Source organism: Cibotium barometz, chromosome 3 (genome assembly GCF_041138505.1).
Source record: "Cibotium barometz isolate CiBa-2024 chromosome 3, ASM4113850v1, whole genome shotgun sequence".
In the NCBI taxonomy this organism is placed as follows: domain Eukaryota; kingdom Viridiplantae; phylum Streptophyta; class Polypodiopsida; order Cyatheales; family Cibotiaceae; genus Cibotium; species Cibotium barometz.
Window position 1 is genome coordinate 69,909,248 of NC_141048.1, and position 17,806 is coordinate 69,927,053.

The window sequence follows — 17,806 nt, forward strand, 5'->3', positions numbered from 1 at the left end:
AGTTCTTTAAAGGAGGTGCATATTTCACATAAGATGAAGAGTTGAAAATGTACAAGGTTTATTAGTAAATAAACACATATGTAAGAAAGGGGAGTTCTTTAAAGGAGGTGCATATTTCACATAAGATGAAGAGTTGAAAATGTACAAGGTTTATTAGTAAATAAACACATATGTAAGGAAGGGGAGTTCTTTAAAGAAGGTGCATATTTCACATAAGATGAAGAGTTGAAAATGTACAAGGCTTATTAGTAAAAAACTATGACACATATGTAAGGAAGAGGAGTTCTTTAAAGGAGGTGCATATTTCACATAAGATGAAGAGTTGAAAATGTACAAGGTTTATTAGTAAAAAACTATGAGCAATACAATTTTGACACATATGTAAGGAAGGGGAATTCTTTAAAGGAGGTGCATATTTCACATGCTTGAATGAGTTTTAAACTCATAAAAATTGAGATATTTCATCTCTCCTCTCTCCTAATTCAAGTCTAGTTCCAAAAAGTTAGCTTAACTGACCTAAAAATGGTCAAAAAGTGACCAAACTGACTTGGAAAATTCTAGAATCAGTTTGTTTGGTTAGGAGCTCAAATTTTCCTATAAATAGAAGCCTTCCCTTGTTGAAAAAAAAATATAGAGTCTTATGCCTTGTTACTCTACTCCACCTAAGCCAAATTAGAGAGAGTCTTATGCCTTGTTACTCTACTCCACCTAAGCCAAAATATATAGTCTCTTATGCCTTGTTACTCTACTCTACCTAAGCCAAAATATATAGTCTCTTATGCTTTGTTACTCTACTCCACCTAAGCCAAAATATATAGTCTCTTATGCTTTGCCAAAATATAGAGTGTCTTAGGCATTGTTACTCTACTCTACCTAAGCTAAGAACTGTGAATTCTTTAATAATTCACTAGTTTTTGATACTTCTCTCTTTCTTCAATCCCCATTGGTGGCTCCATCAACACACTAAACCAATTGATTGGTTGGGGGCCTCTACCGTGAATAAAGAATCAAGCAAATCATAAGGTAAGTATATTGAATTTTGATCTTTTCTATGATTTCTCAATGATTCTCCCTTCTCAACCCCTCTCAAGCTTGAGAAGTTTAATTGGTATGGTTTTTTTTTAAATGCTATTGAAGTTAATTGGTGAATAGTAGTGAAGAGTTACATAATTTAATAAATGCTATAGAAGTTAATTTCCACTTATATTTAAATTCTAATGGTCAAGAAATGGTCATACTCATGACCCATTCTCAATCCAAATGAAGCTTTTCATAAAGCTTTTCCTTAATCCAAGATTAAGCTATGCTTGAGGCCAAATTAATGGCTTTTTGCTATGCTTTTAGTTTATGCACATTGATGATTCAATCCATTATGGATTGATGACCCAATTAGAGACCATTCTAATTGTTTTCTTAATGATCCAATTAGAGACCATTATGGATTGATGATCCAATTAGAGACCATTCTAATTATTTCTTTAATAATGAGCTTTATCCCTTAGAAAAAAAATTGAGATTTATCAGTCATAGTAGCGGAGCTATGGCAAAATTTTTATAGAAATCACGCATAAAATAAATTCATTCAAAGCATAAAAAGAGGACTTCCTACCATATCCTAGGAACTATCATCCTAGATTAATTAAAAGAATATTATTATGCATGGAGATATGGATGTTTGCATGTAGATGTAGAGGTATGGATGTGAGTGTGAATGTGGAGGTGGATGTATGCATGTAGATGTAGATGTATAGATGTAGATGTAGATGTGGAGGTGGGTGGATGCATGTAGATGTAGATGTATAGGTGTAGGTGAGAATGGAGATGTGGATGTATACATGTAGATGTAGATGTATAGATGTAGATGTGAATAGAGATGTGGATGTATACATGTAGATGTAGATGTATAGATGTAGATGTGGATGTGGAGGTGGGTGGATGCATGAAGATGTAGATGTATAGATGTAGATGAGAATGGAGATGTGGATGTATATATGTAGATGTAGATGTATAGATGTAGATGGGAATGGAGATGTGGATGTATACGTAGATGTAGATGTATAGATGTAGATGTGAATGGAGATGTGGATGTATGCATGTAGATGTAGGTGTATAGACGTAGATGTGGATGTAGAGGTGGATGTATGCATGTAGATGTAGATGTATAGATGTGGATGTGAATGTGGAGTGGATGTATGCATGTAGATGTAGATGTATGGAGGTGAATGTGAATGTGGATGTGGATGTATGCATAGGGATGTAGATGTATGCATGTAGATGTGAATGTACGCATATAGTTGTGGATGTATGGATGTGAATATACGATTGTGATGTGAGGGAATCTGAAGTGATGAGATGGAAATGAGGTGATGGGATGAGTATACATATAAATGGAATATGGAATAAGTAATGTAGATTGAGGAGAGATAATGTGGAAAAATGAAAGTTAAAATAGAAATTGTATTGTAAACTGTTTGTAAATGTTGTTTGTAAATGATTGTTTTATGTCAAGAATGCTGGGGGGAGCATTTTGACCGTCTTGTGATTAAGGTCGTGATGAGAAAGTTGCAACTGCTGACGGGGAGTCAATGAAGGACGTCTCGCGTAGCAAGGTCGGCCGAGGTCTTGACCAGCCTCGGTGCGATTAAAATGGTGAGCTTCCGGTACGGTGGATGAGGGGCCAAGGAAGCGGCCTATGCGTGAAGCGCTAGGTTACCTGCGAAGGATCCTAGAGGGTGCTGACCATACGGTGCTCGGGCTCTGGGTCGCCTAGGATACCCACGCGTGCGTCGAGGAAGATATTGGATCAGAGTTGGAGTTGTTTTCTGAATTCGAGCATGGATCTGGTTGATTGACCTTGCTGGTCTTCAATGGATGAGTCCATGGCTCCTTATATGGATCTGTTGGTTGATCTTGCTGATCTTCAATGAGAGTCCATCTTGTTAAGTGATTATATTGCCAAGTATTATGGGCTAGGAACTATCGAAACGGCTCCTGAGCGTTCTAGTTGCCAATGATGCCATAGATACTCTGATGAAGGAATGATGGGAATTAAGAATCAATTGGATAAATTGGAAGATGGTGATCAATGATACTATGGTTTTATTAAAGGATTGTTTTAAACTGGTTGAATCTGGTTGAAAAAGGCAATTTCATATTGGGTGTGTGAGTGGTGTGACTAGTTTTATTTTGCATGAATATCCGGCTAGGGGGCCTTGGAACTCTTTTCCTTGGTACCCGGGACAAAACCTAACCAAATTTTTAATTGGATCCCATCACTACAGTGGTTGGGCGGTTGGCTAACCCATGGGATCGGATGGGGTTAGGCTGGACTGATGGATCCGTAAACCGAGACTCAAACTTTTGTTTTTACGATAGAAAAAAAATAAATAAATCCCGGACAGTAACTGTTCTATGGATAGGAATCAACGGCTGTGCCTCTTGAATGGGGAAAAAAGCGTTGATCCCAATGATCCAAGTGCAAGTTTCTTCCTTGAACTGACTAAGTATCTTATAGATGTAATCGGATCATCTCGATCAAAAATGATCTTGACTACGTTAGAGTAAAAAGTTATCCTAGTGGAATCGCCCGTGCTTTCCGGTAAAGGAAGTTTTTCCGGGTTCGGTTTTGGAACAACCGACGGATTAGTCTCTTATCCGGATATCCGTGGGCGAGGCCCCGAGTGTGGGACCCCTGTCCCGCGCGAGAAGCGCTACTTCCGCTGCCAGTACCCCGAATCCGTTGCTCGGTGGGAACAGGGATCTTACAGTTGGTATCAGAGCATTTGGTTAATAAAGATCAACTGAGAAGATAAATATGTCAAAAATTTATCAAGAAACACAAAAAGGTTATAATTGTGTGATATAACTCATACAATTTGATATTCAAACTGAAATTCATAATTTGGTAATTGGTTCTTCAGATGGAAGTACCGCAATTATATAGAAACCCTGACTTGCTTGAGGCCTAGACATGATAGTATTTACCTTATAATTCCAAAAGCCGTGACTACCCGTATATACCGAGAGTATACTGCAGCTCTTTACTGACAGTATATACGAGTAAATCTAAGACTTGAAATTATAAGCGTTAATGCTATCTAGATGATGATTTCGAATGTGATTGATATGATTTTTAATTCTGTTTGAGAATGAATGAATTGATTTGGATTCTGATTGAAAATGCTGATTGAAAAATGTTGATTTTTAAAAATTAGTTGAAATATAATGAAACCACAATGAGGGGGAATGGGACGAGTCCCTGTGATGATATTCATAACTAGAATGATGATAATGAATTCAGCAAATCACTATGAGATTAGTGGGTTGTGCTGTCAGATTGCTGCTATTAATACTTGACCGGTAGATCAAGTTAAGGGATGTCAAATTGAGAACTTGCTTGACTGAAGTTTCCGTGGAGCAATGTTCCGAAGGAAATTTTTCGGTCTAATGGACCATTACCATGTTAAATGAATTGTTATTTAATGATGAGTTCTATATAAGGGATAATTATCCCAGTGTTCTGTTGGGTTGACCAGAATATAAGGAACCCCAGAATAAAATTTGGATCTTAAGAAAAAGAGCTGTCCTCTACCTTGCGAGATGAGGACATCTCGCACTTTTTAAGTGGGGTAGAATGTAAGATTCTTCCCCAGCCTTTGAGGTATACACGAGTAAGAATCTCCCTTTCTGATCTTATAATTATTCCCTCTCTAAAATAAAAGAAAGTTTCTGTTTAAAAAAAGAATACCCTTTTCCTAAAATACTTCTCAGGAGTCACGCCTATTTTAAGGATTTAGAACAATGAGTTTAGAAGTGAGAATCGGTGTTTTGGATACCAAGGTTTTGGTTTTCATTCGAGTATGGCCCAAAAGAAGTTCTTTATCTCTTGGGGAGTATAAGAAGTTATCCCCCAGATATTGTGATCCTTATATCTGATTTCAATGAAAGTAGGTGACTTAGCCTACAAGTTTCTTTTATCTCCTCATCTCAAAATTCTTAATGCCTTCTATAGAAAAAGGGGTCAAACACAAATCATGGAAAGACGGTAAAACTTCAGTGGCAAGTTACCGTTGGCTTCTAGGTTACGCTAGCTCCTTCCTTTATATAAGTCGTAACTTTTACTTGTCGCTCACAGTAATCTTACTCCCATCAATCTCCTTTCTTTCTTAATCTCCTTCATGGCTTGGCAACAAGAACTAGTTTTATCCATGATGATTTCTCACCTTCAAGACGCAAGAGAGTCTGTGAAGAAAGACTTTATAGAACAATATGAGCGCTCACTTTTTCCTCACCTAGGAACTTCTGTAGCGCAGACCAAATGGCGGACCTATCAAAACATAACTAGGGTAACACCCTGGGGTCAGCAGCACTTTCGTAACAATGTCCGCTTGGCCATGGTTATTCAAGCTTTGGGTTTGGGTCCCCGATACTACTGCGTCATGAGATCAAGGCATCTTGGGTTTTCTGAGCGGGTCTTCTTATTGGCGTGTTTTCTTCCTCATGAGAAGATATGCCTTTACCCCGTTTTTGGCTTGCCTCTCAGAGGTCCTTTTGTTAGATCACCTCATACCACTGAGATAGGTGCGGCAATAACCAGCAGAATCATTCCCATAGATGAGTTACCCTATACTTGTGCAGCTTGTGAGGACTGCTTTTGTGACCATATGATGGACGGGCTTATGGAAGTGTAAAGAGTTTCTCTATCTTTACTGTATAAGTTCCGAGAATGAATAAAGTTTAAATCTTGTTCTTATTTTGAATCTTGCTCTCTTTAGGACTTTTCTTGGTGGTTAATCGTGATTAAAATTTTTCTCTAAGTCTCATATTCGTGCATCTTGCGAAATTATTCCAAGTTGCGAGATGAGGACATCTCGCGTTTTTTAAGTGGGGTAGAATGTAAGATTCCTCCCCCAACCCCTTTTTGATGTCTAGTATCTTCCCCTGTAATCAATCCCTCTTCAGAAATATAAAGACCTTGTTTCTAATTGTTTTAACCTAGAGAGAGAAAATTTCTAGAGAGAGAATATTCAGATTATGAATATTTTTGGATAGAAAAATAACTCATCTTATTAAAATAAGTTTCCCTGAAACAGATATTTAAAAAAGAAATTTCCAATGTGCAATGGGAATTAATTGGAAATAGGTATAAAGAACCTTAGTCTAAGGGTTTAGATTTTCAGAAATTTTTGGATTATGGTCCAATTAAGGTTCCTATGGGCCAATAGCATCAATCCATGTGTAGGGAGGAGATAAATCCAAATTGTAAAAGAAGATACCCAAAAATGAGTAAATGCTCACATAAGATGAAGAGTTGAAAATGTACAAGGTTTATTAGTAAATAAACACATATGTAAGGAAGGGGAGTTCTTTAAAGGAGGTGCATATTTCACATAAGATGAAGAGTTGAAAATGTACAAGGTTTATTAGTAAATAAACACATATGTAAGAAAGGGGAGTTCTTTAAAGGAGGTGCATATTTCACATAAGATGAAGAGTTGAAAATGTACAAGGTTTATTAGTAAATAAACACATATGTAAGGAAGGGGAGTTCTTTAAAGAAGGTGCATATTTCACATAAGATGAAGAGTTGAAAATGTACAAGGCTTATTAGTAAAAAACTATGACACATATGTAAGGAAGAGGAGTTCTTTAAAGGAGGTGCATATTTCACATAAGATGAAGAGTTGAAAATGTACAAGGTTTATTAGTAAAAAACTATGAGCAATACAATTTTGACACATATGTAAGGAAGGGGAATTCTTTAAAGGAGGTGCATATTTCACATGCTTGAATGAGTTTTAAACTCATAAAAATTGAGATATTTCATCTCTCCTCTCTCCTAATTCAAGTCTAGTTCCAAAAAGTTAGCTTAACTGACCTAAAAATGGTCAAAAAGTGACCAAACTGACTTGGAAAATTCTAGAATCAGTTTGTTTGGTTAGGAGCTCAAATTTTCCTATAAATAGAAGCCTTCCCTTGTTGAAAAAAAAATATAGAGTCTTATGCCTTGTTACTCTACTCCACCTAAGCCAAATTAGAGAGAGTCTTATGCCTTGTTACTCTACTCCACCTAAGCCAAAATATATAGTCTCTTATGCCTTGTTACTCTACTCTACCTAAGCCAAAATATATAGTCTCTTATGCTTTGTTACTCTACTCCACCTAAGCCAAAATATATAGTCTCTTATGCTTTGCCAAAATATAGAGTGTCTTAGGCATTGTTACTCTACTCTACCTAAGCTAAGAACTGTGAATTCTTTAATAATTCACTAGTTTTTGATACTTCTCTCTTTCTTCAATCCCCATTGGTGGCTCCATCAACACACTAAACCAATTGATTGGTTGGGGGCCTCTACCGTGAATAAAGAATCAAGCAAATCATAAGGTAAGTATATTGAATTTTGATCTTTTCTATGATTTCTCAATGATTCTCCCTTCTCAACCCCTCTCAAGCTTGAGAAGTTTAATTGGTATGGTTTTTTTTTAAATGCTATTGAAGTTAATTGGTGAATAGTAGTGAAGAGTTACATAATTTAATAAATGCTATAGAAGTTAATTTTCACTTATATTTAAATTCTAATGGTCAAGAAATGGTCATACTCATGACCCATTCTCAATCCAAATGAAGCTTTTCATAAAGCTTTTCCTTAATCCAAGATTAAGCTATGCTTGAGGCCAAATTAATGGCTTTTTGCTATGCTTTTAGTTTATGCACATTGATGATTCAATCCATTATGGATTGATGACCCAATTAGAGACCATTCTAATTGTTTTCTTAATGATCCAATTAGAGACCATTATGGATTGATGATCCAATTAGAGACCATTCTAATTATTTCTTTAATAATGAGCTTTATCCCTTAGAAAAAAAATTGAGATTTATCAGTCATAGTAGCGGAGCTATGGCAAAATTTTTATAGAAATCACGCATAAAATAAATTCATTCAAAGCATAAAAAGAGGACTTCCTACCATATCCTAGGAACTATCATCCTAGATTAATTAAAAGAATATTATTATGCATGGAGATATGGATGTTTGCATGTAGATGTAGAGGTATGGATGTGAGTGTGAATGTGGAGGTGGATGTATGCATGTAGATGTAGATGTATAGATGTAGATGTAGATGTGGAGGTGGGTGGATGCATGTAGATGTAGATGTATAGGTGTAGGTGAGAATGGAGATGTGGATGTATACATGTAGATGTAGATGTATAGATGTAGATGTGAATAGAGATGTGGATGTATACATGTAGATGTAGATGTATAGATGTAGATGTGGATGTGGAGGTGGGTGGATGCATGAAGATGTAGATGTATAGATGTAGATGAGAATGGAGATGTGGATGTATATATGTAGATGTAGATGTATAGATGTAGATGGGAATGGAGATGTGGATGTATACGTAGATGTAGATGTATAGATGTAGATGTGAATGGAGATGTGGATGTATGCATGTAGATGTAGGTGTATAGACGTAGATGTGGATGTAGAGGTGGATGTATGCATGTAGATGTAGATGTATAGATGTGGATGTGAATGTGGAGTGGATGTATGCATGTAGATGTAGATGTATGGAGGTGAATGTGAATGTGGATGTGGATGTATGCATAGGGATGTAGATGTATGCATGTAGATGTGAATGTACGCATATAGTTGTGGATGTATGGATGTGAATATACGATTGTGATGTGAGGGAATCTGAAGTGATGAGATGGAAATGAGGTGATGGGATGAGTATACATATAAATGGAATATGGAATAAGTAATGTAGATTGAGGAGAGATAATGTGGAAAAATGAAAGTTAAAATAGAAATTGTATTGTAAACTGTTTGTAAATGCTGTTTGTAAATGATTGTTTTATGTCAAGAATGCTGGGGGGAGCATTTTGACCGTCTTGTGATTAAGGTCGTGATGAGAAAGTTGCAACTGCTGACGGGGAGTCAATGAAGGACGTCTCGCGTAGCAAGGTCGGCCGAGGTCTTGACCAGCCTCGGTGCGATTAAAATGGTGAGCTTCCGGTACGGTGGATGAGGGGCCAAGGAAGCGGCCTATGCGTGAAGCGCTAGGTTACCTGCGAAGGATCCTAGAGGGTGCTGACCATACGGTGCTCGGGCTCTGGGTCGCCTAGGATACCCACGCGTGCGTCGAGGAAGATATTGGATCAGAGTTGGAGTTGTTTTCTGAATTCGAGCATGGATCTGGTTGATTGACCTTGCTGGTCTTCAATGGATGAGTCCATGGCTCCTTATATGGATCTGTTGGTTGATCTTGCTGATCTTCAATGAGAGTCCATCTTGTTAAGTGATTATATTGCCAAGTATTATGGGCTAGGAACTATCGAAACGGCTCCTGAGCGTTCTAGTTGCCAATGATGCCATAGATACTCTGATGAAGGAATGATGGGAATTAAGAATCAATTGGATAAATTGGAAGATGGTGATCAATGATACTATGGTTTTATTAAAGGATTGTTTTAAACTGGTTGAATCTGGTTGAAAAAGGCAATTTCATATTGGGTGTGTGAGTGGTGTGACTAGTTTTATTTTGCATGAATATCCGGCTAGGGGGCCTTGGAACTCTTTTCCTTGGTACCCGGGACAAAACCTAACCAAATTTTTAATTGGATCCCATCACTACAGTGGTTGGGCGGTTGGCTAACCCATGGGATCGGATGGGGTTAGGCTGGACTGATGGATCCGTAAACCGAGACTCAAACTTTTGTTTTTACGATAGAAAAAAAATAAATAAATCCCGGACAGTAACTGTTCTATGGATAGGAATCAACGGCTGTGCCTCTTGAATGGGGAAAAAAGCGTTGATCCCAATGATCCAAGTGCAAGTTTCTTCCTTGAACTGACTAAGTATCTTATAGATGTAATCGGATCATCTCGATCAAAAATGATCTTGACTACGTTAGAGTAAAAAGTTATCCTGGTGGAATCGCCCGTGCTTTCCGGTAAAGGAAGTTTTTCCGGGTTCGGTTTTGGAACAACCGACGGATTAGTCTCTTATCCGGATATCCGTGGGCGAGGCCCCGAGTGTGGGACCCCTGTCCCGCGCGAGAAGCGCTACTTCCGCTGCCAGTACCCCGAATCCGTTGCTCGGTGGGAACAGGGATCTTACAGTCTACATGTGTTTTGCAAGTGGTAAGTATTCCCAAAAACTCAATTTACAGCTTTATGAGTTCACATGCTAATAATTATTGATGTAGGTTCACACTCACTTATAAGTGGCCGGACAACTTACAAGTGAGTACACATTGAGCAGGACTTATTTAATACACGTGGACATTATTTGGACCTCCTTCATGTAGGCACCCCCTTTTTGGAGTCTTGGACCAAAAAAGCACACGTGTGGGCTATTTTCAGCAGGGAAGCCCTATTATGGGAGAAAACTCTAGTTTGGAGGTAGGCGCTTGTTTTTCCAGGTGCACGGGGACTGGTCGACTGCTTCTCCAAGCTGTTTACAGCCTTCTATCGCGACGAATACCTAACAGGTGTGTGGGAGGTGCTGACTGACTCCTTCTGCATGTTCTCCATTGCTGGTCGGTTGATTTACAGCTTGAACAGAGGCTGGACAGAGGTTAAAAACAGAGAGGAAGAGCTGGTCGTGGGCATCTAGACAGTTTTCCTTCCGACTGGGGGTTTGCTGGCTTGTGTACAATTGCTGGTCGCTTTCTTCTGAGGGTACTGAGGGCTGGTTGACTGCTGAAAACAGCCTTTGAGGACTGGTCGACTTGCTCTATGAGCCAAACAGGAAGAAGATGATGTTGAGTTGTTCTGGGCCGATGTGGGAGTGCTATGGGCTGTCCATAGTTGTCCTGCATGTGCTTAATGCTGGGAATGCTCATTTGTGCTGAGAATTGTCAGCAAATTGAGTTTATGTGATGTTTTCTTGTTTTCATATTGTATTGGAAGAAACAGGTGCAGCCAGTGGTGAACCTTGGGCACCCGCAAAGTTGTATTGGAAGCAAACTCCTTTTTGGTAATCTAACCATAAAGAAGAGGGGGGGGGGGGTCTCAGCCCATCTTTTGGCCCCTATAGTGTGGTGTACTGTGTAGATTTGTCATCTTGTTTTATCTAACATGCTTATGTGTATTTTCAGATTTCATGATTGAATAGATTTTCCGTGTTCAGTTGCCCTTTCGTTTACATTTGGCGACCAGGCTCATGCCAGCACTGGGAGATTTGGAGTAGCATAACAGCCTGGCACATCTGGCGTGCTAGATGCAGCGAGGCCATCGAGAGTACTCACACTCCGCCGGCTGAGACCATCAAGAGCATATGGCTCGACATCATTCACACCCTCCGCGGTCAGTGGGGGAAGTTGCAGGGAGGTTTGGACCGCATGCAGAAGCGGCAGGAAGCCTTCTTGAGACTTTGGAGGCTTGGCCCTTTCCTCATAGATAGAGCCGGTGACCCCATTTGGCACTACAGACCACCTGTGTGGTTGTTTCCCCCCCCTCCCCCTTATGAGTTAGCCTTCTCCTCATAGAGCGGCCAGCCGGAGGAGAAGTATCTCTTCCCCTTATGATCACTTGTTTTCTGCCCTTATATGAGGTGAGTTTGTATTTGGCCCTTCGTGGTTGTACTTAGCCCTTTGTGGCTGTTTTTCTCATTAACTAATTGAAGTATCTTTTTTCCGGGAAAAAAAGGGTGGTCCCACTTATAAATACATGGAAACACTTATGGCTTTAAGCCATGTGATCACATCTAAGCCCACAAAACTCATAAAAGTAAGCACTCTCATCCTTGGGCTTTCTTAGGCATCCTCAACCCTCCTACACACATGCCATAAAAACCACGCACATGTAGGCATTAAAAACATGTGCACCTAAAAAAAAGAAATTCAGCCAAGCATGAATGAATGCATGTTCCAAATAATAAACCATCTATTCCAATTCCATGTACTTGGAATTTAAATGTGCTAGGGGTAGCTAAACCTGCACCGGTCATCTAGCTGAATAACCCTGATCCATTCGATGAGTTCCGTGCGCACAAAATATGGTAGCCCTTAATGATATCAGAAATGTTTACATATAAGAAAAGCATTCGTCATATGAATCCTCAAAGATAAATATTCCTGTCATCTCTATCCTCATGGACAAATATTTCCGTCATCCGTATCCCTCAGAGACAATCTTGCCATGTCATCTGGTTCCAAAAGGATCCTCAGCACACATGCGCAAGTCCAAGAAGTCAGTATAGTGGAAAAGTCACAAAAGTTGGTGTGACAGGATCACTTACCAGAGGTTTGGCTTGATAGTGAGATCCACCAGCACAGGGGGCTCAGCGGTCAGGATACTGCTGGAGTTTAAGACCATCCTTAGCAGCTGTCTGCCCTTAAGTGTTTTGGATTATCCTTCAGGCAGGGGTTCTTTTCTCACAGGGGACTTCTAGAGTGTTGATTCTTTCTCTTCATGAATTTGAGCTTTCTATATCTTATTTTGTGGTCATTTGAGCTTCTTGAAGATGCTTTTAAAGTAGTTTTCATGCTTCAGCACAAATTTTTGATTCCTAAGCCTGATGCTTCCTTGATCTTTTGTAGCTACAATCAACGGTGGGTGAAGTCATGACCTCACCTCCTATCTCTTTATCAGCCGACAAAACAGTGAATGGTGAATCTTTTCTCAAAGCTTCTGGTTTGGGTATGAATCTCAAAGATCTTACTGTACACACAGCTGTTTAATGCTGTTCTTCCTTTTCTGTTTGGTGTCTTTGATGCAGATGCTGCCATCTTGATGCTCAAAAATAAGATACATCGCATTCCAGTAGTGAATGAGGCAAATCAAGTTGTAGGTGAGTCTTGCTTTTTAAAAAGTAAAACTGGTACAATTATGGCGTAGCCATCCGACAGTTTGCAAGAAGAATGGGTTGGGCACCATTTGTGATGCGGATTGTGGCTTTACAAGCTGTTGATGGATGGGTGCTGGTAGACCCGAGCAACTGCCACTATAAAGTCAAGCTCACGATTCCAGGGCATGGTGTGCTCTGATTGGCCTGCACAAAAGCCATGGTGAGCTTGGCCATCAGGAAAGTGATGGACAGTTTTTTTAAGAATTGAGGCTGCTACCTGGCATGCAGAAAAAGGTGAACCTGTCTGCTAGTGGTGTGAAGTATGTATCCTTTGTCTGGGTGATCCTGCAGTCCAGCAGATCTATTCACCAGTGATTGATGCATCAGGCAGGATGGCTCTAAGGGATTCTTCTCTGTCAATGAGTTAAGCATATGTTTGCATCATTCTTAGAGCATGAACAAAAGCGACGCATGAGGTAAGCAGATGTTTGCAGCATTCTTACAGGTTCTTCTTTACTGTTTACAGGTATTGTTACAAGAACGGACATATTCAAAGCACTAGAAGGCGAACCTTCAAAGATTTGAGTCCTACCTCTTTTTAATTTTGTAGTGGGACCTGGGACCAAGGGCATTCTAGCTAATTGTGTAGACTTCGATCTCCTTTTCAAATCCAAGCTTCCATCTGATTATATTTGTGTGTTGGAGATTAGCTGCAGATAATTTTAATGCAGTATGATAGTCTATAGCAACTTTTTGGTTCTTTGCCTACATCTATTGAGCAGATCAGGGGTGATTGGATTGGCTTGCACGTCAAAGTATATTTTGAAAATTGTGGGTGAAGTGGTGTCTTGACTCTTGCCTCATTGAAATATTTTAAAGCTATATGATAGTCTATAGCAACTTCTTGGTTCTTTGCCTACAGCTACTAGGCAGATCAGGGGTGAACATTTTGTGTGGTTTTAATGTCAAAAGAAAGCCGTGTCTCGCATCATCGAAATACCCGACGCTCAGAGTGGTCAGAAGTTGAAAGTCATATGGTATTGTACTGATTTGAGAATGTCGTATGGTGCAATGTGGGTGGCATGGATTAGGTGAGATTCGATGGTTTTGTGTGATGCAAGTACCCAACATCTTCCCATTGAAGTAAAAGATATGATAGCATCTCTAGTAGGTCGCGTTGGCAACCTGTAGCCACCAATTATGTAGTACTAGGATGCAAGCATATTTAACAAGAACAATAAAGCTCAAGGGGTTCTTACCTTGATTAATGGTGGCACCCACATTTACTATACCAGTTGGTTAGATCTCAAATCAATAACTTGCCACAAATTGTGGTATCCAAATTTTGGAAACCATTAAACTTTAGGTCGTTTTTCTCCTTGTGATTATCCTTGATGCTATATATCTCGAGTGTGCTGAAGTAATTAACACTGTTGGTGACTTGGGTTGACTTGTCGGAAAGTCATGAAGAGTGCCAATCAGGTTACTGCACTGTCGGGATCTCTTGTAAGTCAACATGCGTGAAACTATTGGAATGAAGGATTAATTCTTTGAGATCTGAAATTTTGGACACGTGAAACTACACAACACAACACTATAAACAAGGAAGTGTGAACAATTATGAACTAGGATTCTTGGGTAGTTGGACTAGTTTGTTGTGTAGCTTCAAAATATACATAAGGGAAATGCATTCAAATCTTTCTCAGTCACATGATCACATGATGTATTCAAAATATATTCTACACTCGTGGTGGGTCAGGAAATATATTTATATTGCTATTCTACACTAGTGTGTCGTATATTGCCAACCTTCTAGTCTATGTATGTATGTATATACATATACATACATATATTTATGTGTGTATATATATATGCATATACATACATACATATATATCTATATATACACAAATATATATGTATGCACACACACACACACACACACACACACACATATACATACATATATATGTATGTATATATAGATATATGTATGTACAAACACACACGCATATATAATACATACATATATCTATATATACATATGTGTGTGTACATATACATATATATATGTACATGCATGTATGTGTGTGTGTACACACACACACACACACACACACACACACACATATATATATATATATATATATATATGTATATGAAATCATATATATGTATAATTATTTAGTTTAGGACGTCTAAAAAAATGCAAGTACTATATATATATATATATATATATATATAAAATATAATATTATATATATATTATATATATATAGTGCTTGCATTTTTTTTAGACGTCCTAAAGAAAATTTTGATGGTTTTGAAATGGTGTGGTGTGTAATTCTCTTTTGCAAGTATATCGTGTGTTCTATGTATTTTCTTTTGTTTGGCTCGTGTCCTTGGGGAAATTCCTTCTTAAATTTTCCCAAGAGGGTAATTTGTAGTGGCTTCTTTGCAACATATTGTATCCCATAGTGTACCATTGGTCTTCATGGATATTGCCATTTATTTAGATGTCTTCATTTTGAACTTATTAGTGCATGGCTAGGCAATTGGGAATCTAACTATTTTGAAGAAAAAAATTATTTATTTGCCGTCATGGTTCTTTGAGAGAGAGAGAGAGAGAGAGAGAGAGAGAGAATACATTATGATTTTGGCTTTTTTAAGGCCTTTTCTAGATTTTTTTTTTGGGGGTTTTCTAGCATAATAGCAATGCATAGCAACACCTTAATGCCATGATTATCTACTCAAACAACAAATATAAAGATTCATGTCTAAATTAAGCTAAATGTAGTAAAAATATAAAAAATGCTAATATACATTAATTACTTAATTAACCTAAAGCTATACACACGTGCATGTGAGCACACACATATACACACACATATATGTGTAAATGCCATGATTATCTACTCAAACAACAAATATAAAGATTCATGTCTAAATTAAGCTAAATGTAGTAAAAATATAAAAAATGCTAATATACATTAATTACTTAATTAACCTAAAGCTATACACGTGCATGTGAGCACACACATATACACACACATATATGTGTATATATACATACATATTGTGTGTGTGTATATTGTACACACACACACACACACACACACACACACACACACACACACACACAACACTCATATAGTTTCTTAACTTAATCGATTTAAGGTTGTTTTTGACAGATAAATGTTACCTATGGCTTTAATACTAGACTGATCACTTTTGGTTGTACCACCATTATTGGGCATAACCACACCTGTCATGCCTGGCAACACATGAAGTGGGTGCTATGCACAAAATCGTAGATTGATTCTCCTTGAACGCTCATGGTGATGGTAGCTGGAATCCTTTGCGTGACCGCGGGTATAAAAAGACTACCATTAGTGTGAGTTATACAAACTCACTTAGCATGTTGTGTAGTATTGGTTTTCAGCTATGTCGATTGTGCTGGCTTCAGCCTGGAAGTTCATCTTCTCAGGTAACTACGATGCCATGGATTTGGGTCATATATTCTTTGTTGTCGATGGCAATCTTTGCATTCATGAGATAATGATCTTTTGAATCCCATTTGAAGGGCTTTTGAGTATTGTTACTATGTTATGGTGTTTGCATGTTTGACTCATTTAAACTCTGATAATCTCTTGCTTTTCTGTAAAATTGAATTTTAACCCTAAATAATATACATGCATATACAAACTCTGATAATTTATTAATATATGTGATTATTTGGCCGAAAAAATGCACATGCATTTCTTTCAAAGGATATTTTATTTCCACCATTAAAGAATCCTATGTCTATTTGTTGACATGATATTTTGAATGTTGCTTGGAATAAGAGTGTTTTTTTTTTCAATTCTGAAAGCGGACAGGAGGGCTTCGTGTATCTGTTAATTCACACCGCAGTAGAATATGTGGGTTTTAATACACTATATGTTTTACTTAGTGCATCTATATATTTTTTGGTTGGGGTTCTCACTTTTTTGATAATATGACTGTTAGTCCTTAATAAGGTGCTTGTGATTCAAAGGATCTGGCTATTACTGGCTAGCACTAATGATCTCGCTATTACTGTTGAGTTATATTGGGCTAATTTCAAACCATGCTATTACTGTTTAGTCGTAATGCATGATTTGTATAATAATTTGGATATTATCGTTTAATAATATATTGCTAATTTCAAACCTTGCATTAAGAGGGCTTTTTGATATATATATTGATTCATGGCTGTTGCAGCAGAGAGAACAATATTTAGCTCATATGGCCTGCTCTAGGATTGTTAGAATCGATCGCTAATAACCTGAAAATTGTAATGTTTGATCTCCACATAAGGGTGATGTTGTTTATGGTGGTAACACAGTTGATTTCAAACCAGGCATTCTGAATTGTTTTTCTATTTATGGAATACATTCATTATTGGTTGTGGATACACATACTTGCTTCCGATAATTCGATGACTCTGTCGTCGATAGGTCCACTTCATTGTCTATTGGCATCTATCGCTCGGGCAGGTTTATACCTATAGTGTTGACTACAAGTAATCTGACCCTCTTATTTCTTGGATGCATGATAAGCATTTGGTAGGTTATGGTTATATCTATTAAGAGGATCTTCTCCCCTTTTCTAATTTTTCTATCGATAATTCGGGCCTTGATGCTATGGCAAAATATCATAGCTCACTCCACTTATCTCTTACTTCTGATGATGTTGGTAGTTGGCTGGAAACTAATATGCTGAACCTTGGATGACTAGGAATAGAACACATGACTAGTTTCAGCGGGATGTAACTTGGGCATGGACATACAAGGCCCATTAGTTTACCCACTATGAGGACTATTATGCCATTTATTTGTCTTACAAGATGTGTTATCTATACTGGTTATCAATCTAAAAATTGGGAATTGACTCTTGAAGTCTATCCTATTAAAAAGGGACTAATTGACTCAACCATAGCTTAAACATTGGGGTCTCTGAGTGACATCTATAACATGTGGTAGGTCT

The 17,806-nt window shown here is 38.0% G+C and overlaps 1 protein-coding gene across 2 annotated transcripts in view; it reads left to right on the forward strand.

Annotated features, from left to right (window-relative positions):
• Positions 1 to 14,117, forward strand: part of LOC147640480 (uncharacterized) — a 39,676-nt gene extending 25,559 nt beyond the window's left edge. Inside the window, exons 2-4 of one of the 2 annotated variants that reach the window (XM_086781142.1) lie at positions 12,552 to 12,621; positions 12,731 to 12,802; positions 13,326 to 14,117. In XM_086781142.1, coding sequence (XP_086637268.1) covers positions 12,552 to 12,621; positions 12,731 to 12,802; positions 13,326 to 13,384 — 201 coding nt within the window. In that variant the 3' untranslated portion in view covers positions 13,385 to 14,117. The remainder of the gene's footprint in view (positions 1 to 12,551; positions 12,622 to 12,730; positions 12,803 to 13,325) is intronic. The other variant, XM_086781138.1, reaches the window with a different exon arrangement.
• Positions 14,118 to 17,806: the final 3,689 nt, after the last annotated feature.